Source organism: Morone saxatilis, unplaced genomic scaffold (assembly GCF_004916995.1).
Source record: "Morone saxatilis isolate NCDOM2014 unplaced genomic scaffold, NCSU_SB_2.0 Contig7, whole genome shotgun sequence".
In the NCBI taxonomy this organism is placed as follows: domain Eukaryota; kingdom Metazoa; phylum Chordata; class Actinopteri; family Moronidae; genus Morone; species Morone saxatilis.
The window spans coordinates 17,483,767-17,507,716 of NW_023340246.1; the positions used below are offsets into that span (position 1 = coordinate 17,483,767).

General features: G+C 39.5%; 1 protein-coding gene across 2 annotated transcripts in view; it reads right to left on the bottom strand.

Moving 5' to 3' along the window:
• The window catches only part of epm2a (EPM2A glucan phosphatase, laforin), a 44,141-nt gene extending 20,415 nt beyond the window's left edge, over positions 1-23,726 (bottom strand). Inside the window, exons 1-5 of one of the 2 annotated variants that reach the window (XM_035678247.1) lie at positions 23,353-23,726; positions 22,367-22,541; positions 18,467-18,711; positions 17,367-17,646; positions 6,949-7,102 (exon numbers count right to left, since the gene is read on the bottom strand). In XM_035678247.1, the coding sequence (XP_035534140.1) occupies positions 6,964-7,102; positions 17,367-17,646; positions 18,467-18,711; positions 22,367-22,541; positions 23,353-23,611 (1,098 nt within the window). In that variant the 5' untranslated portion in view covers positions 23,612-23,726 and the 3' untranslated portion in view covers positions 6,949-6,963. Of the gene's footprint in view, positions 1-6,948; positions 7,103-17,366; positions 17,647-18,466; positions 18,712-22,366; positions 22,542-23,352 lie in introns of those variants that run through there. The other variant, XM_035678248.1, reaches the window with a different exon arrangement.
• Between the last annotated feature and the right edge of the window lie 224 nt (positions 23,727-23,950).

Here is a 23,950-nt window from a genome sequence, read left to right on the forward strand (position 1 = left end):
GGACTGCCATGTTTCTACGGAGCTCATAGGGGAGGAACTGCACTGAGGAATTGATTATTTAAATCTCCAGACGTGCCAACAGGATCGGTCAGGATCTAATATTAATTAATGTTGTGTGTTCTTCTACACATCCCAAAGCTGTGTAGAAGAACACCCACAAAGTATAGGTTCGTACAGTGAAAGTGTTTGAGTAAAACAGCTGGCCTCCCGATAAATCGTGTCCTCTGGGGATTTCCTTCTGTCCTGTCAAGTTAATAACAACAGTTTTTAGTTTTGCTGCTTAACTGTCCCACAATATTTGCTGCAGTGACATTGCTGCGCGAATGGAAACGTTTAAGATTACTTAAAGCAGCCTCTCTAATCATTCAAGTAAATTGTTAAAGAAAACACTCATACATTAATACAACACAGAATAAAGAAATCACATGGAAAGCCCACGTTGCTCAGCATAATTTAAAAGGTATTATTGCCTACTGGGACCAGTAGAGGTGGGGTGAAACGTCCATGCAGGTCTGTAAATCGGAGAAAATAATTCCTTTAGGTGGGTGGCGGATTAATGTGTACATACCAATTTGTGTGAACTCAGAGCCAATCCGCACATCACTAATAATATACATACATATAAAGTATGAAATCCTTATCCCTCTGCTACTACAGAAACGGTTAGAGACTGGTGTAAATTAATTTAGATTCATATAGCGTCTTAATTCATTCCAAAATGCGTCATTCTCAATCTGGTTTTTATTTAGCTTGAAGCGCAAAAGGATGTTCAGTTCTGATTAATGACCACCCTCATTTTCCAAAACAGCTCCCTGTTGTTCTTTGAGAATACGAGAAGTACAGCTACTTAGGGAAATTCGTTCAATGTACTATGCTGCCTGCAGGATATTTTCAGTGCTGCCACACCAGACTGTTTATTAAATGAAGTACAGGGCTGTTGAGAATTGTTACGTAAGAGCTTGTTGCTCTTGAGCTGCTGTTTACATGCCCACAGTAATAAAAACTTCCACATCTCACAGTGGTGGGATTGTGACATTGTCCTGCAAATACATCTCGCTTGTGCTGCCTCCTGGTTCCTACAACTGACAGCAGGGAATTGAACGGGACTGCTCTTGCATGGACTCGGACACAAATACAAACAGCTAAAGGACAGACACACACGCACACACACACGGTCGTAGCTCAGGACAAGTTATAGCATCATGACATAGGTGTAAAGACCATATATAAACACTTCAGCTCTCTGCACACCCTCATCTATCTCTCATTCTATTCAGCCAAAGATCCTCCTTCGTGAAGGTAGAAGAGAAGCTGTTGAAGTGTAGGGGGATATTTGGCAGTGGGCGACAAGCAAGTGAAGAGGCGGACATGACAGAGCAGCATGAGTGCTGAAGTAGCAAAGCCACCCTTCACAGTGGGCCAAGGAAATGGCTGTTAGTGAGAGTGAGTGCTCGGGCCAAGAGTCCTGACAGCTCAGCTCGTGGGCTGGAGTTTATGGTGGGATTTTAAAGTCGAGCCACCCAACATGATGCCCTGGAGTCCCCACAGTGATAGATGCTCTGTAGCCAGTTGGATTTCATCAGCATTGGTAGTTGTCTAGAATACACACCTGCTTCTTTTTTCAGAGCAGGATACATCATCAAAATCAGGCTGAGGATGTTTTATTCTGTTGTGTGCAAATGAAAGCGTACGGTGAGTAGTTTCGAAACACAAGTGCTTTGGGAGGAGGTTTTGTTTTATGCCTTGAAAGTTTGAAATACAGTATACCATAAAACCTTGGTGTGTGACAAGTCTTCTGAGAAAAGACAACCATGTCTAAAACAAATACGGTCTATTTGTTTTTACTTGTCAAGGAGTATCAAAATGATGGTGGGTTTCTCAAACATAGGCCAGGCTTTTGTTGAGAGAAGTAAAATATATCCATTGCATAAATCTGCTGTTCACTCAGTTTCATTTGCTGTGTAATAATGTTTTTCTCACTCCACTGCATATTGATACCACATTTCACACACAAATTCACTGGAAGGTTTATTTTTAGACCCCAGAACACACACTGTAGAGTTCTGCATCTGCCTTTGTCCTTCTTTTTTTTCCTGCATGGGGATAGCAATGTAGGTTGCAGCCATTGTTTTGAAGGCATTTAATCCAGTCCTTATTCTCCATTAATTTTGGCTTAATTTAATAATTGTCTTCTCCTTCACACCAGTTAGCAAGTTCAAAACATATCTGTTTTTCTTGGGGAAATTAGATTGCGAATGCCATGGCCACCTTTAGATGGCCAAGAGTAAAATGCTTGAATGTTGTCTATAATAAGTAGATAAATAAGTGTGTGTTTGTGTGTGTGTGTGTGTGTGTGTGTGTAAAAAGTTCATGTTTGACTGCATCTGCTTGTGTGTAAGGATGCACTTATTTATTGTGCCCACTAAAGCACACACCCAAACATTTTCCAATTTTGTACCAAACTAAATTAACAGCAGACACAAAAAACAATGAGACAGTGTCATCAACCCTGGCAATCAGTGAGGCACCCACCGGTTTTGTGTTCCCCACTGAGTCTTAGAAAATATAACTTTTTAAATGATGTTACCAGCTATGAAATACAGTGGTATAATGTCTACTAAGGATAGAGTAACAACAAATGTAATTTTTACATCTTACAAATTGTTGTTGTTGTATTACTGTGTTCGTTTTTATATACAGGAAACGTTGTGTTTTTGAACTTTTTTTTTCTGCTCTGTACTTTTGTTATTTTTTATCTTGTGCCCCCGGACTGCAAGTCAAGTTTCCCATCTGGGATAATAAAATGACTGATGCTGATACTGAACAGAACTGGCTGACTCGAAAGCATAAGATGTGTGAGGGAAAAAAGTGAAAGGATAGCAGATGAGGAAAAAAGAATGATGAGACGCCCTGAGAGTAGTGCAAGAATAAGGGATGGAGAAAGGCACAGGAGGAGAGAGAGAATGTGAGTGTGGTAGAGGATGAGGTTCATTGTCAGGCAGGCGGTAGAGGGCCCAGATTAGATCACAAACTATGCTGCTTTACCTGGGCAATTTGCAAAAAGACCAGAGAAAGAGACTGAGAATAGGAATTGGGAGCAGGGTGTATAGGGTGTTAGTGGAAACTAAAAATAATGGAGTTTTATGCAGAGACCAAAGGGCAAAACAAGAGTTGAGAAAGTGGATAAAGATGATGCAACCCTGTTTCATATAAGTGACATTTACAGCAGTTCTCTTTCAGCGATTGACAGCTTGCAGTGCAAATACAGGGAGTAGAACAGCATTGATATAGCTCAGCAAAAACAAAGGATCAACCTGTAAAGAGTTCATGTTCCATTTCACACTAGTGGGATACTAGAAAAGTATTTTTCAGTACATGTTGATTGGTTGTTGGTTTTCCCATATAGCTTTCTTTTTCTTTCCAGCGCTGAATAATAACACATCTGCTGCTTCCTTCATGACACAGTAACATCGATATCATTATCCAGGATGGCTGGTAGAGTGACAATCTACAGAGATCATTATTTGTAATTAGCCCCAATTTTCCTGTGTTGTTACGGACAGCTTTCACATAACACCGCTGTACATACTGCTGTCAATCTCCATAACTGCTTTGAAACTATTCCTTGCTTTGATTAGCCCCTGTAAGTAGTTTCCCAATGAGCTGGCTTTGTTTTACGGTATGTGCAGGTTTTAGACACAAACTTATAGAAGCTTTGGTGTTGCAGTGTTTTTAGGCATTTTTTTGGGTATGTGAAAGAAGTTGCAAAAATAGTTGAGTTTAATTTTGTATAACTTATTAAAAATTTAAGGCAACTTATTCCAGTGAGAATTAAGGAAGAGCGTGTAGTAGGATCTAAATACTTTTTCCACCATTGACACACATACACACACACCATCCGGCAAGCATGCCTCTGTGATTACTACTCTAACGTTTTCACCAACCATGCATATTTAATCAAACTCACCTTCATTCTTTACTAACTAGAAAATAAATCTATAATATTTGTTTGTGTTCCACAACAACATTGCATGCTGTGCAAAAACAGTTTACCTCCACATCAGGGAATTGCCTTGCACGTTCTTTAGCAGTTACTTTTGTTGGTAAATTTGAGACGCTTGCATCGCACATGCATCTTCACAACTAGAAATGAGTGAGTGAGTTTGGTGATGTAGGGCTCAGAGTTTTGTACCGGGGACTGCTACGGCTAGAGAAACTTATGGTTAACTACAGTTGGTCAGATTTGTGGGATAGTTGCAGTGATTTTACAAAATTGCTTGAATTGGTTAAAATTTGCATTAATTTGTACAATCGCAACCTCCTGGAAGGACTGTCTCATCTGGGTGTCACAAAGAGTTACCAGAGGTTGACAGAGGTAAAATTCATTCAGTCCTATAAGGGGAAACAAGTGCAAGAATGAGTGCATTGTTATCCATGCTGCTAATAGTGTATTATAAGGCGATAATGAGACTAGGGAGCCAGTAAGACCAATATTCAGAGAAACAAGCAATTTCCATATACGTATGCAAATGTATGAATGTGGAAAAATTGCAAATACCTCTCAGAAATAACACACTGAACCATTTCTGGGAAATGTGGGGGGGAAGTAGAGTATTTGAAGACGGTGCGCTATGACTTTGCCTTTCTTGTCGCTGTGGGCTGTAGGCTATTATCTGTCCAAAGAGACATCAATCTGCTGGAAATGTGACATGAAATTACCCACAATCCCCTTCTGCCCTCCCATCAACTTGGCAGTTTCACAGGCCCCCAGAGTTACAGGATAATTTAGGTAGGGATTTCAAGTGAAATTGTGTGCGCTTGTGTGTGCATCTGCATGTGAGTGTGTATATGTGAGAAGGAATGAGAAAGAGATAGCTCGTAGACTCAGGTTGAAAGATTGACATTGAATGGAATGAAACTTTCTCTCTGAAGATAAAGACAGATAGGTGAAATTCAACAGCATAAACTTCCTGTTACTGCTTCATTTGCAAAGTCATTACAGACCGGTCTTACTGCAAGTGATTTGAGTGAAGGTAAACTCTTCAAGTGCCTCGTTAACTACTATATGAATTTCACCAACATTCTTCCCTTAATATGTCAGCTTTCTTAACAGTATATGACAACTTGGTATAATATTAGCCTGCTTTGCAAGAGTAATTTGCCTTTGAATATTGCCTCAAGGCTTTGCAATCATATTCAGGCTCACCAATCAGATACTGAAGCCTCTAAGGCACTGCCTAAGGCTCTTACTAATGTCTTTCGGGACTTGATCATACCAATATATTCCTGAAGTAAGTTTGGAACACCTGGCTTAGTCCCCAGACTAAAGACAGGCCTCATCTCCTTTCCATCTGTCTGGCTTTGGGGCCCAGATGTGCTGACAAGGAACAGTAATGAAGGCAAGCTAGAAAGAGCAGAAAGAATGAGCAAAATGCACCGAGTGGCATACAAGCTAAACCTCTAGCTACATTTATATAAAAGTAAAGATGTTTTTGAGACCATTTTGTACAAAGTTTTAATTCATGGTTGTTTCGGGGCCGCTGTAGCTAAATACATTTTTTGTCTTGGTCTTCACTTAATCATACTTAGACACTGGCCCATGTAATTCATGTTGAACTCAAATTTTCTTGTAAATATAAATTCTACCATTACTTCACAGAGTTGATATAGAGATGGGCAAACCAATCTTTTTCTGATAGGCCTGCATTCATTATCTGTTGTCACTGCTGATTTATGAGTCTGGCGGCCTGGGGTACTGGCAGCCATATGTCTGCTCATCCCTACACACACAGGACCGTCCTATTAATGATGTTCAGATTCATCATCCAAAGACACAATAAACACACTGAATGAACTTTTAATGGTATTGACAGAACTGGAGCTTTTCCTCTTTTCAACCCCCGGCTCTGCTAAACAAGCATAACACAAAGACTTCGATTTGGGAAAGAAAAAGCTCCGTAAAGCAATTTTGGGTGGCGTTGTTGCCAAACACGGACAGAGAAATTACCCTGTTCCAATTGTCCATCAGCCAGCGTGGTATTAGGTTGAAAGAGAGAAAATCACATTAAGTTCAAAGATGTCCATTAGCTACTGGGTAATCTATGCAATTGTGTTGAGTGACTCTTTATCTGGTTAGCGCTAATACCATGTAAATGATAAGATGCACATGATCAGCTTTCAGCGCTGTGAATACCCCAGTTGTATGTAATACATTGCCTTGTAAATGTTTATCTTGGAGGTTTGGTCAGTTGAGAGCCCTTCCTTAAATAATTAGAGAGGACTAATTAGGCAGAGACTTTTTTTCAGCTACTCCATGCGAATACATACGAATATCCACAGTGGTGAAAAGAGGTCAGGGGCAGTGTGTGTGTGTGTGTGTGTGTTGGACTCTGGTCCATCTGTGCTGGGTTGTTCCCTGCTCTGTAGTTAATCTTATCTGTTCTGGCAGGGAGTCCATGTCAAATAGTGTGAGGGTGACGAGGGTGATGAAGTGTGTTGGAGTCACGCTCTGTCCCTTGTCAACCCACTTCAGGTCTCCCTCCGTCCGCCAGTGGCCTGCTGGGTCTCTGTGATCATGGACATCTCAGGCATACTGGTACAGATAGGATCAGGGCAGCCACCTTGGATCTGTTTTCGTAAGTGGAATAGCAGCCCCTTCTGGGATTAATAATTGGACAAGGACATTCAGAGACGTGGTTTATGTTTTGAAGTTTACAGTGTCGTTGCACATAAGGTGTCAGAAGAAGTGTTCACAGAGATTAAGTAGATTGTATTCCAAAGATAAAATTGGATTAGATCTTGTTGTCCTTGTACCTTTTTGGTATTTGCTGTTATATTATCAATTTGTTGATACATCTTTAGTTAACAAAGTCCACGCCGATGAATGTATGGAATTAGAAAGGTTTATTGCACATAATGGATAAATGTGAACCAATATGATAAACTGTAGGAGGGATGAATGGATCAGGAAAGGGTTGAGGGATATATGCATGAGGTTAGAGGGATTGGGTTAAGGGTCGAGGGTTGAGGGAAGAATGGATGGAGGAGAATCTGAGTGGGGGAGCCATCTCTTCTTATCTCTTCTTTAGAGCCCTTGTGGTTCCTGTATTTGAATAAGAAAGGAATGGGGAGGGATGTGAAAACTGAGTCGAGGATGGAGTGAACGGATAAGATGTGCTCAAGTACGTTTTGTGCGCGATGAGATGACTGCGAGGCGTGGTCTTTGCTCCCGAACCTAGTTATAAAACTTAATTTATGCACAGGAGCGATTCCATTATGAACAAGAGGACTGCATTTATAAACAAACAAAAGTTAATGTTCAAAAATTCAGAGTAAACCACTGATACGTATCAAAACCTTTTCCCTGCAGAGACATGCTAAAATGATGGACACGTCTTTCATTGGATCATTTAGCGCTCATTGATCTCATGATTACCATGTTAACTGAGCTGTCAGCTTTGGCATCTGGCATCACTGATTCAGGCAGGGGGAAAGAAACTAGGGAGGCAGGCCCACTTATCATGCATGGCCACACAATCTCTGTCGTCTTTCTCTGAAGGCTAGCTGGCTTAATTACGTGCTAAAAACGCCTTCAAACGAGCTCCCTTCACAAGGTAATGTATACCTGTCCAGTCTTGTTTAGTTCAAGCAGGATGACAAATATGAACACTAACAGTTTGTACAGACACCCACAAACAGCACCCATATATTTCAGATAGAAAGATCTAATTTATTTCTTTACGTGTCACTGCTGTTGTTTACTGCATAACAATATGATGGATTAGTGGATCAGGAGAGGATTTACAAAAATGAACTGAAAGAAAAAAGCATTAGACATGATTTGGAGAGCGTAGACAACTGAGTGATTGTTTTGTCAAACTGTCAAACATACCTATCCACCTTCAGAACCAGACTGAATGACTGCCGTGAATGTGACCACCAACAACGGTTTAATGATACTATTTTGGGCAATCTGAGGCTCAGATTTATTATGCTGTAAATCTGCAGCGCAGCAAACAAAGAAGCTCTGCATCTTCCTTCCTCGCACACAAAAAGCTTGCATCGTAAATCATTTAGGCAAAAATATTTTCAGGGGTCCCAATTTTGATTAATATTCTAATCAAAAGCCTTTTAGTTTGATTAGAACACAGAAAAACAACGCAGGTATGGTATTGGTTAAACAAATCAAAACTTGAACACACTCAATTTGAGGAGCTGCCACATGGCTTATTTTTGGAGTTCATTGGAGTGTGCTTTAGTGTACTTGAAAAGTAGTTTTAAAAATGGTTCTTGTCCACAACAATAACATAACTTTAACAACAGTATAAAGCCATTAAAAAGTTTTCTGTCATGGACATTAAGCAGAAGTTTGTAGTTAATGAGCCATAACATACAGAACCGCTGTTATGGTCCTTTAATACTGTCCCATTTGTCCTTGTTAAATTAACATTTTAAACAGAATTCAGTAAACTCAGGTAATTCCTTTATAGCTTTTTGTGGAGAGGTAATAATTTAACAAATATAGATTTAATCAAATAGAGTAAAATCAGTTTATTAGTGACTATAGTTTCCAGCTAACAATCAGTATCACAGCTTAACTAATCAAAAATAATTAATACTGCAGCTCTTCAAATGTTCTATGTGACACAAGATCTTGGCTTAATTTCTTACTTGATAAATGAGCTGTAGTAGGAGAGTGAGATACAGAGAGGGACTGTGTGCACAGACCCAGAGCAGAGCCCCAGGTAACAGATGGAATTTATTGATTTGGGATATATCTCTATTAGCCAAGTCCAAGGTCATTGAACCTAGCATCTACATGTGAAGTGTTGTCAGTCTGTGCAGAGCATGATAAATGACATCCTATCCATACAGACCTGCAGAATTTAATACACTGTAGTAACATGTAACAGAGTATACATAAAGACATCAGTATTTTGATCAGGGATTGTGCACAACACACAACCCTTACACTCTCTTTTTTTTCCCCTGTGACACACAAACACGTGTTATACGCTATGGCACAAGAGCTTTGTATCCCCCTCCCTTGTTCATATCAGAATCTTTCCTGCTGACACCGATCAATGTCAGTGGCAACGTGGAAGATGGAGAGAACAACAGTGGTATTGACAGCAAAAATGGGTTTTACAGGAGGCCAGTCTGTACAATGGCACAGTGACTGGCTGTGGTGGGGGCTTGTCAAAGCAAATGACTTACTTCATCCATTTCTTGTTTTCCCTCACCCACCACTCTTCCTTTCTCTGTGATGAACAGTAATGTGCTTAAATTGAGTGCAGTGCTCGAGTATCATAAATGGAGGCAATCATTACAACCACCAACAATCATCTATATTGCATGGAGTGGTGTGGTGAAATTAAAAGATCTCTTTGCAGTTCAGCAACAGTGAACAACAGTCTGGTGCTATTACTTTAAATAACTTCAGACATGCATGTAATGAGAGCGTAAGCAATCAAGATTAGTCTTGTCACAACTCGAGCACAGGATTCACAGACTTTTGGCTACATTTATCAGCCCAAGCTTTTTAAAATCCAGCTAAACAAACCCTTTCATCCACAGAGAATATTTTTTAGATCAAATACTGGTATTATGAGAAATCTGGAAGAGGCAGACAACCTCAGCTGATTGAAAACTAAACCATTAAGGAAATAAACTGTCAAGTTGATTATTATTATTATAATATTTGGGTCCACTGTTCACAGTCTGACAGGATATAGATATACAATAGAATGAATATATTAATTCAAATAAAAACGAACCTGCCAGTCATTTCCCTTTCTTTCATGTTGCTGTTTGCTTTGTAGCATGACACCTGTTATATGCCTACACTCGCTAGATTACTAATGAGCAAAAGTTTAGATGAATATGAATAGGTAATGTGTGACAAATTCCACATATTGCAGTTATTTAAAGAAGTTTGTGGTATAATATATCTGTAAAAAAAGGAAATAAATTCCTCCCCAGGTAAACGCAAAAGCCCAACAAGGGTTTAGCAAGTAGTGCTAGTGCATAGTATTTGTGTTATAGCAGTAAACAATATTCTGATTGTATTCACACAGTCTGCATGAGAAATATCAAGTCTGCATATATCAGCCCAGTTATTGTTATGGTGTCCCAGGGACAAAGGCTGAATATTATTGAATATCAGTAGGGCACTGCCTGAGAATGACTCAGGCTGCAAATAATGCATTAAAGTTCACTTGGCCAATGGACCAGTTTAGTAGATTTTGGCTGCTTAAATAATCCCCCAAACTAGTGAATACTATATTTTGACGGCACCCTCTCATCGTGTCTGTACTTTGACTTACTGCTTTCAAATCCTTACATATCAATATAAGTGAAACTACCCAGCTAACAGAATGCTTGCAAATATATGACTGAAAACTGCAAGAAACCTGATTGAGGTCTGTTAGTGCTTAAGAGGACTTTTCTCTTAACTTATAACATTTCCACCAGACTGTTTGAAGTTTGCTGTCACCTCAGCTTGGATCACATTTATAAAATTAAGTTGCTTGACACTGTCTGGCCTCTGCAAAAGTATTCTGCTGAACTGAACTGAGCCTGGACTAAAGTCTCCTCATCTATGTGCACTCCCGGCCTCCTGGCTGAAACAAAGTACTGCACCTTCCTCAGGCTCCAGGACATACATGAGCAGGCCACAAACAGCTGCTGTTGACCTGCCTAGCGTTACAGTGAACATAGACTGCTCTCCAAGAGACCATGAAGCAAGAATACAGCCCAAAAAGCAACCTGATCTGACCTGCAGAAAAAGACAATAACACACAGTACACTTAAAGAAGAAGGCTGCAGATATTCTGTATTTTTCTTATCTTAAAAATCTCATGAAAAGACCAAAACCAACAATGTTGTAGTTGTTGTTGTTAGTTGTTTAAGCCTAGTGTATTAAAATTTTAGCATAATGGTAATGCTATAAACAAACTACACCATGGTGGGATCACTTTAAGGTCACAACCATGAAACTTCCAATTTGTACTTAAAAGATCAGTGTGTAGGATTTAGTGGCATCTTCCAAGCGTGTAGGAGAAACTACAGTGGCAAAAAATGCAAAAGGTTCTATCTAGAGCCAGTGTTTGGTTTGTCTTTTCTAGGCTACTGTAGAAACATGGTGGTTCAACATAACGGACTATGTAGATAAAAACAGCCAACAACATTTCCATGTGATTATACAAACAAATACCTATGAATATTATATTCTATTTCTGGCAATAGATCTCCCTAAATGTTACACACTGGACCTTTTAAATCTTTAATTAAAATCTGCAAGTTGGAAAGTTTGAGTTAGAATAGTTTCAAGAGCGTGACATTTAATGTCAGCAAAAACTTCTGTAGTCACTTTCAGCCAGTTGTTAGCAACCACCTTTTTTAAGACACGTAAAACCTTCAGAATTCATGTGGGGGTACTTACTGGCATATTGTATGCCATAGAACAAGTGGAAGTGGAAGTGCTAACTAATTTCTAGGTTTTAGGACTCAGTCCTGCAGCACTCTATTCATGTCTCTCAAGTCTTGTCTCTAGTGTGTCTGGAAGAACACACAGAGGCAGTGTACATCTTGCAATCTCAGATTTATTTATTTTATTTTTTAATATCTTATATTTTTTATTGCCTTTAATTGATAGTGACAGCTGTAGAGAGACAGGAAAGGGGGAGAAAGATAGAGAGGACGACCTGGATATGCTTTGGCTCTCTGAAAACTCTCCTGCAACGTTTTATGTTGGACAGCGGGTGATGCTGGAGATTTGGGTCTTCTTGATTTTGGTCAACAATTTGTCAAGTATCTGAAGAGGTTACTCCTGTTACTGCTGTGTGACACTTTCAGGTGAAAAGTAGCACCACACCACTCTATATTTCCTTTCTGTCATTCTCCTTTGTCCCTTGTGTTTGTGGCTACGCACTCGGTTCTCACGTCTCATAGGTTTCCACAGCCATGCCATCATCATTTTTTACTGTATTTCTAACTGTCTGGCATTACTCATATCTGTTCTTATTGCACAGAATGCCTCACTGTCAGATGTTTTTTAACTGCATAGATAAACCTCCCTCATGTCCTCTGGCTGCTGGTGCAAGCTACTGAAACACACATGGTGGAATAAGCCTGTAAATCTGGAGCTATTTGGTCAAACCGCATTTCTTCACTTTTCCTTTCACAGTCAGAACCTGCCAGGGTGGCTGGAGTTCTGCCCGGGAGCAAAGTCACAAGCAATGTCTTCATTGCTGGATTTTTCTTAAGCACACAGTGAGCCTAGACCATGCAAATGGTATGGCTAGAATCTATTAAGTAAATTGACCAGGGGTGCCCAGACTTGCGTGATGAATATAAATCATTTGTGGCTCTTTGAATGTGTGACTTGTGGGATTGTATGTGCAGGTGAGAAGGCTTTACTCCTCTCTATGATGAATGAATGCCCAGTGAGGACTGGTCAAGTTAATAGAACTGCATGGAAGATGAATAGTAAACGATTCAAAGTGCAGAGTTCATGTTTAAAATATCATGCATCTTAGAGGACCAAAAGCTTATAGGACAAAAACACAATTTACTCTCTGGAATAGACTGACTGGCTGTGTTTAGATAATAATATATCTAATACAGAAAGTAAACAAATAATGTCTTCTTGTGAGTGTGCCTTGCTGACTTTAAATAGCTGTGCTCATCCATCTTACAGATATGCAAAATAAAGCAGAGGGACGTTAATGAGCCTTTGCAAGATGTGGACTGAGAGTCTGGCTTGTTACTGAAAGCAGCTTTGTTACTGAACTATCGGATGAAATGAAGCGGGTGAGATATAGCCATAAAATACGAAATATTAAAAATCAATTTTTAGATGCAATTTGTAGATGCATTCTCGCTTGAATGATTATGTATTGATGCAGAAAACTCGATAAAAGGAAATTTGGACTTCCCCCCACTTTTGCTTTTAAGGGTAACAAGGAGTCACACAGTGAGAAATTAATCATGTATCAAAAACTTTTATGCATCAAGATGCATCAATAATTCCAGCACCATAGGTGGGATTATAAAACAATTATGAGGTGTCTAGAGATTCCCATCCCTACTTTAAATGTAGAGTGATATACACAGTTTGACTTGTGTTTTCCTACTTGCACTTTAAGTGTCTGTTCAGGAGCAGCTTTCTAATGTTGAGATGGTTTTGAGTAATTTATAGTTCATAAGCAAATGTCCTGTGAAGAATGTATTGCAATCTATGGTGCACCAGTCCGCTTGCTCTATTCTCTTTAATAGGTATGTGGTCAACGCTGTTCACCTTGCGGGGCAGCCTGACTCGCAAGATCGTGAAATCACAAGATCAAGCAAGAATCCATCTTGTCAGGCTTCGAGCTATGCACTCGTGTCAAAACCAACTGTACCGAATAGCGTCCTATGGGGAACTACTTTATAATCAAAAATGGATGTGGTCTCTGAGCTGTTGTAAAGCTCAAAGTGTGGTCAGCCCTGGCCGTCGCCATCTTGGCAGTCCTGACTCCATTGCCTCCTGGCTAATCCAAAAATTAGCAAATACGTGGACACATGTGATGGCACCCACTAGTTACTCAGAGCGGCCATGCCCTTAATTATATATAACATTAAGCCTGAATTGAAACGGGTAAGTTATAAATTAAAATTCACCCCCCTTACAGTTGTCATCAACAGGGAATTTAGCTACAGGGAATAGATACCAAAACTAAAGAGGTTAGCGTAGAGAGTATTTCTTCATTGAAAGGAGCAAAGAATGGCACTGAAGGCTTTACTTGATAGAAAATATGTTTTTGTTCTTCTTCTGGCTTCAGTAAGAGGTTGACTACATTATATGGTTTGTTGATCTAATTGATTGAAGTTTGTCCATGATAGACGGTGATTGACAAATGGTACATCCCATCACCAGTATTTTTTTAAAGTGTCTGCCCTTTTCAATGATGACTTCCCAGATGGTTCAGTCAGGTTAGAATGATTTTACTGTCTCAGTGTAACTATACTACATGAATATGCAGATATCATGGTGGATATTTGACCAGAATAAAATGTTTCTGCACTGCACACATTCATCTTTATCGTCACAATGATACGCAAGCAACACCAGCATTATCTTTTAGCAGGCTACGACTTGAATGTATATAAGTATAGTTATCACATACAGTACTCAAATATAACACAGACGATGGAGAGTACATATTCTTATGATATGGGCCGTCTCTTTTCCCTTGTGATTTTATTTTTCAGCAGTGGCATGAGTCAGCTCAGGTGGATCTTTTATAACATTCTGCACCTGCGTGTCACAGCTGCAGTTACAAATGCTGATCCTGAGGCGTTCAGGAATGCATGGGGCTGTCTGGGGTACTTGCCCTCTTTGATACACCGACAGAAATGATCCCCACTGCTAACAATGAAGGGATACAATCTTCACAGCTAGCGAGATTTGCCATTTCAGACATTCTGTATCTGTTATTGAGCAAGTTTGGCAGTAAATCCCAGGAATAGCTCTGGTATTTTGTTTTCATCTTGGTTGGCGTCTCTGTACTGATATCAGGCTCTGGCACTGTCATGAACTTGTACTGATTTGAATTCACTACCTGTAACTGACACTGGTGCACAGAATTTGAAACAGCATAGCATGTGTGGAAAATCAGTATTGCCTGTTAAAATCTATGAAATACGATGTGTTCCTGTTCCCATAACTGAAGCAGTTTTAATGGCCGAAGTCATGAAATCATTAAGTTATTATATCTTTAATCTTAGTCTATCTTGCAAGTTCCTAATGTTTTATACCCTAAAAATAAATAAAAGGTGATGTAAATCTTTAACATTGCTGTAGTAATTTCATTGTTATCTGCACATAATTTACCATCTTATGTTGTTTATTTGGGTACTTACCGGACATGCATACTGAGGACTATACAAAGCATTTCTTTGTTAATCCTCACCTTTGGGCATTGATGAATATTCAGATACTGTGAGAATGATTGATTTTTTTCTGTCCACCTATCATACAAAGGCATTATTACCATCAAGCCTTTCTGCTTAGATGGTGTGATTTACACCATAAAAGGTTGGTCCTCTTAAAGGTCCATTATGTGACATTGTGTATCATAGCTCTATTGGCAGAAATGGAATAAAATATGCATAACTACATTTTCATTTGTATATTATTATCTGAATATATAGGAATTGTTGTCACCTTAGAATGAGCAGTTTTTATCTACAGACACCGTGGTTCGCCAGTCCACCATGTTGAACCACCGTATCTCTACTGTAGCCCAGAAGGGACAAACCAAACACTGGCTCTAGGCCACCATAGTTTCTCCTTCGCATTTAGAAGGGGAGGGTGAAGCGAAGGAGCTGTGATCTGAAACTACACAGCAGATAGAAAATCCTACACACTGGACCTTTAAGTGTTTATTTCAATTAATTATTGTTTTCAGTTTTTTTCATTTTACAGGAGAAAAAAAAGATCTGTCTCAATTGATGGATCCATTTATGGATAAAAGAGACGGTGTGCTGCAGAAGCAAATTCAAGAAATGGGTCTGTGACGCTTTAAATCAGCAGAATGAATGTGTCTGTAAAAGAACGAGCAGAGGAAATAAATACAAGCCGATGGTTTGCAGGGACATTGCAAGCTAAAACAACAGGTACAACACAGGTAGACTGTTTTTCCTCTCTGCACATTAAATGGAAATACATATTATTTGTGGATTCCTTGTGGAATAAATCTTCTACACCATAAAAAGTCATCTCTTTAACAGTTGCAAGAGCTCTGTAATTCTTACTCTAATTTGAATGTGACAATCTGGGGGAACTGGTGTAGGTGACTGGCAGATCCTGAAAACCATGCGGACTACAAACACTATAACATCAATCAGTGACAATAACTCAGTGGAATAAATGCAACATGTTTACCAATTATATTGCCATCCATTAAGTGACAAACCCCAGAGCCCATGCACATACAGCACTGTATACACAGACATAATTCTCCTCAAACCAGTACACACTCTGCTTCTTCAAAAAAAGAAAGAAAAAAAGCTTTTCACTCATTTCATGTTCAGTTTTTGTGTGTATTTTTAGAACGTTTGGAAATCCACGATGATTCTGCTAGCACACGGTTTCAATCCACCCACCCATCCCTGCTGACACCCTCATAAGGTGCTGTTTTCTGCAGGGACTCAGTGAAAAGTAATGAGAAGGTATACAACTGGTGCTTGAGGAGAAAAATCTTTCTTCCTCTCTAACCCAGTAACTTTTTGAAATCAGGGACAGGTAATAAAAACACTGTATCTTAAAATAGCAATATATTCTCAATAGAAGTCTAGGCAGAAACTCAAAATTGACAACAAACAGTATTCCAATAATGTCTTATTATGTATGCATTAAAATGGGCTGGCAGGGATGTTGTTTTTGTTATGGATTGGAATAGCATCTGTCAGATAAATAAATAAAGATGAAATGCTATCAAGCAGAGAAAGACTGGGCGGAGCTATAGTCTTCAATGTCTCGGAGCTGAATCCCTCTATGTCATTATTTTGGTTTTAAGAATTGATATGTTCCTTTGGAAAGGAGTGCAGCATTAAAACCTCTCTCCAAAAAAAGAATCAGAAACCTTAAATTAAACCTTAAATTAAAAAAGGGATTCTCTAAATTGATACACAATCATACAATAACAACTGTGGAATAACCCTTTACCGAAGAGCAAAGCATGTTGCAAACATTGTTAATGACCTGCTTCCCTCTCATCTTGAAGTGAGAAATCTCACCCTTTATAAAATATCTGATTTCACGTTTTAGTATGTTAGTTTTTCTGCGTGTTCCTCTTATTAATTGCTGTGCAATACATCAACTAAAATTTGCCTCCTTGAAATGTCAACAGCATTCATTGATCATTACAAAAAAGGCTTTAAAAAAAGCGTCTTTCCAAACAGCCCTGCAGACATTTACTGAAAACTACTCTTAGCATCCTCAGCTGACTCCGTGCACAATTTGTAACTGTATTTGCTAAATGGAAGAGAGTAATTCTTGAAGTTAAAAGCTAACACGTTGCAGTAAGATTAACTGCTTGCAACATCTATGCTGGCAGCCAGCAGAACCTGCTCCAGATACTTGGGGATCAACCAGATTTCAAAAGCCACTCAGCTGAAGTGGGTCATTACGTGCATTAGATTTAAGTGGAAAGAAGTTAATTTCCTCACTATAGGTTATTTCACCTTCTGGTATCCTTCATGCCGACTGTATAATATGTTTTTTTCCACACGACAGGAATAGTTTTAGTTTAGTGAAGCTTGCACAATGTTAATTCTAATTCAGATTTGAAGACTTCGCTTTAAGGACACTTGACTCTTACGTCTCTGGGTAAGAGATGGATGACTGCAGTTGTCCGAACTTCTGGATGAAGTCTGCCTGAGCCTGGACTAAAGCCTCCTCATCTATGTACACTGCTGGCCTCCTGGCTGCAACAAAGTACTGCACCTTCCTCAGGCTCCAGCCGAGGACATACATGAGCAGGCCACACACAGCTGCCGTCGACCTGCCTACTCCAGCATTACAGTGAACATAGACAGTGTGACCGTTCTCCAGGAGACCATGAAGCAAGAATACAGCCTGGGGAAGCATCCTGATCCGGCCTGCAGAAGAAAAACAATAACATACAGTACACTTAAAGGAGAAGTTAGCAATATTCAGTATTTTTCTCTCAATAAATCCCACGAAAACACCAAAATCAACAATGTGTTGTTCTAAACACACATTCCAGCCTATTTATGGAACCCGAAGGGTGTATGTGGGATTGACTCAGGATGAAGAAATATGCCATCTCATGTGGTGGTGTGACTCACTAATGTGTTTTTAATCATTTTTGGTTGTTCTAGTTCTATGGGACTGGAGAATAATATGGTTTTGGTATTTTCATGGGATTGGTTCACAAGAAGAAATATAGAATATGACCAGACTTATCCTTTTACATACTGGGACTTGCTTAGAGTGTTAAATTACCCAACACTATTTTGGGATTGCACTTCTTTTCTTTATTTCACAGTGGAAGTATAAACAGCACTTTGTTTATGACTGACACAACACATAAGATATTGTACTATATGATTAATTCTTCACATTCTGGTTAAAAAATACTTGATTTATGATGATTTATGGTAATGACTGGCTTCAATCACAGATCCTTCTGATTTGCTTATTTCTTACATTCATTTAATTCTATGAACTGTTACTAAAAGCATTCATCTTGGCTGATTTTCTGATCTTTGAAATATTTAAATGGAACCTTCAATTACCTTTATGGTGAAAAGGTGAAAAATCACAGTGCGGTGTACTGCCAAAGTGTGATGTTGAGTCCCTGATAGCTCAAAGCAGTGTCCGTCCTCTCACTCTGACTTAACTAAATACTATTATTATGAACTTAATTATTCTTTTATGTCCAAAAATCCTCCTTACCCTCAGTGCTCATGTCAGGTGTGGGTATCCACACATACACCAGGCCACAGTCCTTGTACAAATGCATCACAGTCTCCGGGGTCATGGCTTCCCCAGCGTTGCGCCTGCAGCCATGGGAGTTGTTCACCACATCCCACTCCGTCTGGAAGTTCATTACTGCAGTAATTCCCAGTTCATACTTCATCTTTACAGTCACATGTTCCAATTGCCGAGGGCAGCTGCCCAGCCAAACACGAGGCAGCACCCTGGGGGCAATAAACCAGAATGCATTAATCATTTATTTGTGTGTTCAAGTTTTTATTATATGTAGCACATGCCAAATTTGTGAGGTTCAGGCAATGACTGACTAACTAAGAAATGTGCAAGATATTGTACAGGTGAATATTGTCAGGGTTTCATGAGTTAAGTTTACATTAAGATAGAAAGGATGCAAAGTGCAGATACAGAATAAAGAAATGTGATGATGGTTTACATTGGTATTGTAGGATAATATATTTTAAAGTGCATAAAGAAAGACCAAAAGACATTGGTAGAGAGACAGAGACTGCTAGACAGGGGTAGTAATAGGTAGGAGCACAGCATTTCAAGTTACTCGTGAAGAAATGATGAATCTATAATGAAAGTTGTTTTCTGAAAACTGTCTTACAGAGAGATTTGGGAAAAGATTTCCACCCTCTCTCTGTTTCTTTCTCCTCCCTTCCTCCCCCTCTCCCTCATAGCAATGATGTTTTATTGACCTATAGATGCTCTTTTTCTTCCTGACCACTATAATGGCCTGAGGCAGACTCCATTTAGTGCTCATTAGCATGCATGAAGTCAACAACCAGAAGAGGGGACACACGTAAAAGAAAGGACATTGTTGATCTGTGATGTCCTAGTGAAAGTCTCGACTGTTATCAGATGACCTCTGTTTTTTCCCTGCAAAACAACTTTGTTGTCAGTGACCTTTTTTGCCACTGAAGATTAAACACCAGTTTTTTCTTACTCTCAGATAATCAATATTTAACAAGTTGACTATGAAAATGAAAAAATAAATTTGTGCAAGCTGTGTAAAAACAATTTTCTAATTTTCCTGTATGACAAGCAGTTTCGATGATTTTATTATTTTACATTTTTCTATTCTTTTTGTAAACTGTCACATACTGTAATAATGAAGGATTATATGTTTGAAAAGGATGCCTTTTTTTGTTTCTTGTGTTTAGTTTTTCAAAGTTGATTTTATAAATTAACTCGTAACTGAAAAACAAACATTTCATCATGTTAAAATACCACACTTGTTCAGTTCAACAGTAATAAAAACTCATTACAAAAAAGGGCTTTATAGCCCTCAGGCTTCCTCCTCGGAATATGAGCATGAGAGACAAGGCACCTGGTAGACAGTGAGTTAAAGTCCCTTTGAATCATATAATGAGTTACTGCAGAGGTGAGTGTGTATGATACTTGGGGCTACACGGATGCAAGGTCTGAGAGACTAATTTAAAAAGCTATTAATAGGCGAGATACAAGGGCACAGTGCTTCCTACTGAACACAGGTCCTTGACATAAGCCTTGTAAGGTCTTTGGGCACAAATTAAAACCTGATGGCACCAGCCAAACTCGCTCATTCTTATGCAAGTTATGCGCTCACTGCCTTAGGGTTCCTGGGCAAATTTTGGCTGTGCTTGGTATGGCACTGTGTATGTGCCTAACAGAAGGAGGGCACACTTGGGTAGGTTAGTTAGAGTGTATGCTGAATGTTGTGTGTGTGACTGTTTGCTCATCAATGTAAACATGCATCCTCCTTTTGGTGCAGTTAACCCCAGATATCAAGAATATGACATATAGTCCTCTAAAGCTCTAAAGGTCTATTAATCCTAAAGATTACGTCACAGGTGAGTGTTGTGAGTCAGGGTAGTGTAACAATACATAAAACAGTCAAACATGGTGGTGGTTTTTTCACAAAGTGGATATATTTATCCTCTGGGCACCTTGGATATCTGTACTAATAGTAAACTAGTAAATGTAATAGTTAACTAGATAGATTGGAGGAAAAGTCAAGAGATCACCAAAGTCAGTTGGATTTGTCCTCTGGGACTTTTGCTTGTACAGAATTTGAAGGCTATCCATGTAATAGTTGTTGAAATATTTCAGTCTAGACCAAAGTGGTGGACTGACCCTAGATCCCATCCCTAGAGCCACAACGCTGGCTAAAATGTCTAGCAAAAGATTCACTTTTAGCAGGACAAGAATCCTAAACATGCACCCAAGGAAGAGAAAAGAGTCGTGGCTTTACCGAGTGTACATTTCTCCGAGCATTTAAAAAGGGAAAAGGGCAAAGCACACACACTTTTGGGTGCTCTAAGAGGGGGCTGAAATGGCACTGGATTTGAAAAAAAAACCTACAGAAAACGTGTATCAGTGACAGGCAGATGTAGTGCAACAGAGTACATGCAAACTAGTGACTTTCAGCAACTTCTTTGACAGATTAATTTGCATTAATTTATGATAAATAATGAAACAACCTGTATCTTTTAAGATCCCTCTGTAAATTGTAAAAGTGATAAAAGTTTAGCTCTCTTTTGACTGGAGCGTAGAGTGACTGGTTTTAATGCATCTGTTCAATCTGGGAGCTGTAAATGACTAAATTTAGCCCATCCTGTCATTGAAATGTGATGAGCAAACACAAATAAATCAGCGTCTTCCTAATAGACTTGTGAATATATTATAAAACTAAAACAAACAAAGGAGCACAATGCAGAGTGCCTCCATTGACACAGTAACTACCCATCACTCACCATATAAGTTGCCTTCAAAATAAAAGTGAATTCGGACTGATGCCCTCTCCTTTCCACTGTGATCACCAACAAGGTTGAGGAGGTGATAATACAACTGCTAGTGGTGTACTTTTTGAAAGGGGAGTCATTTTCAAGACAGACAGCATTAATAACTGGAAGGAAACGGAAGAGAGCAAGGTTAAAAAAGAAAAGAGTGAGCAGACATGAGAGGGTGACTGAGGCTTTGTCTGCCCTGTAAAAGAGGAGGGTTTCATCAAGACAAGACAATGTGACACAGCTGCCCTGCCTCTCTTTGCAGGGCAATGAATACTGATGAAGACTTTTTTTTTTTTAAATCAGGATGAAGCAGAATTGAAACTTGCATTGAGAATATAAGATTAACACACACGCCTTTCTAAGGAAGATTGGCTGTGTTTGAAAACTGTAAGGAAGATAAGAAAAGAGGCGCTGATGAGATCCTCAGTGTCATTCAAGAAACTATCACACTTCAGCAGAAAACCCTCAAAAGGAATGTTTCCGCATTGTGGAAAATCTGCTTTATTTGCCTACTTGCAGAGTGCTGAGAAAATCTACACAATTCCTATGTCTGTACAGTAATCGTGAGGCTAGTAAGTAAGCAGTAAGCTTAGCTTGAAGACAAAGAGCCTGACTCCGTCCAAGGGTGACAAAATCCACCTACCAGCACCTCTAAATCTCACTAATTAACAAGTTGTATCTTGTTTGTTGCTGCAGTACAAAAGCCAGAGAGTGAAAATGACAAGTTGGGAGTTCTTCTTGGCAGGGAACAGTCACCTAATGGCACTTCATTGTTCATAAATGCGCTTGATATCAAGTTTGAACTATAACTAGTCACCTTTCTTATGTGAGAGGTTGAAGAATTTCTGGTTTAAAACATAGTTGACCAACACAGACTAAATCCTATTTTTTAACTTTTTAACTGGGTGGTGGCATTTTGCTAAAGCACACCTCAGCAGAGTTCACATCCAGATTTCAAGACCTTCCATATAATGCCACCCACACTGCCCACCTCTGAATTCAGACTGCCTTTTAGCTGAAACTGACATGTTTTACTTGCTTCATGAAATTTACAACATCATGCAGACAGCTTTTTATTGCACTGTGTTACCTGGAGAAATGTATGGCCTTCTGACCGGCCACATTGAAGTAAAAGTTAGTGGTGTGTTTCATCTCATCTGTGTGTCCCGTTTCCTCTATCCAGTGACCAATCGGGTGGCAGTACACTCCGTCCACCCTGTTCCTGTCATCATACGAACAGCATCTGTCGTGGCTCGGACCGCTGCCTGGTGACAAAGAGGGCAACGTTTCTGCAGGTTAGTGATCAAATACCCATTATAGGACGTGGTGGGACAGAAGGATGTTACTTTCCTTAACAAATACAGACAGATGTTGCCTATATATGTTTCTTTGAGAGAGGAAAACTCAAGCATCAAATACAGAAATAAAGACAACTGATATACATTTTTCCACTTTCTGCTACTTAAACTACACAAAACTTCAGGGTGAAATATTGTACTTTTTCTTCCACTACATTGATCTGACAAGTGTAGGAACATTGCAGATTTTTTTTATTAAATACAAATAATATAATCTATATTAAATATGATGCATTACAAACCAGACAACAGTATATAAAGCAGTTAAAATAAGCTCCACCTCAACCAGCTAGAACATTACAGGTTAATGCAGCATTAATTATAAGTATTTACTCTTTTTACTGCTGATATTTTACCTACATTTTAAAGATAGGTATTATTTTGAATGCAAGACTTGCTGCTCTTGCCAAAAACTCTCAGTACCTCTTCTACCACTGATAAAACACATTCCTAATTCAGTATACAGGTGCACTGAAATCCATGAGCCAGTGAGCTTTTAGTAAAATGACAGGTGTCACTTTACCGCCATCACGTGGCGATAAGGGTACATTACACTATAAGAACCAAACATGGCGGAGGTATTTTTCTTTCTCCACCTGAAACTGTTAACTGCGATGGGAATTACATTACATGTGTGTCGTTTCCAATGCAAACCCCCCACCCCTCGTGTATTAAAGCTGATGCACAGTCAGATGTGTTGCACAGTGCTGATGGGTACCTTCCCAGATGTAAGTGCCTCTGACTCTTTTGACGAACTTGAACCACAGTGTGTCTTTGACCGGCTCCGCCAGCTGCACGTCGCCGAGCCACAGACACGGTTCGTGCGGGGACGGGAGCTTCTGTGAGGGTCTCATCTGGACCGCTCTCCCCGGGTCCCAGCGGCCCATTTCCGAACGCGAACCCGAGACGAACACCTCCAGGTCCGAAGAGTCCGGAGTGAGAATGACACCGAATCTGAATAATACTGTCGCAGCCATGATTCAGTGATAGATCCTCGTGTTAGTGTGGCGTGATTTGGTTATCATACTGCTCTTGTATGAAGACCGTGTTGGCCCGTGGGCTGTGTGAAGTCTATAAATAATCGGCTCGTGTTGTGGATCGTGCAGCAAAGAGAGGCAGAAACAATGAGGTCCCACTCTGTCAGAGTTACTGGACACCATATATCAGCCAAATAGTGAACTCAGTAGCTGCGGGAAATTTGCCTATAATTTGGATGCAGATTATTTCCTGTTTAGGGAACTTTTTATACAATTCTCTGTCTGTATAGTGTATTTTTTTTCTCATTTTTCAACAATCATACAGACTTGAAAGGTTTT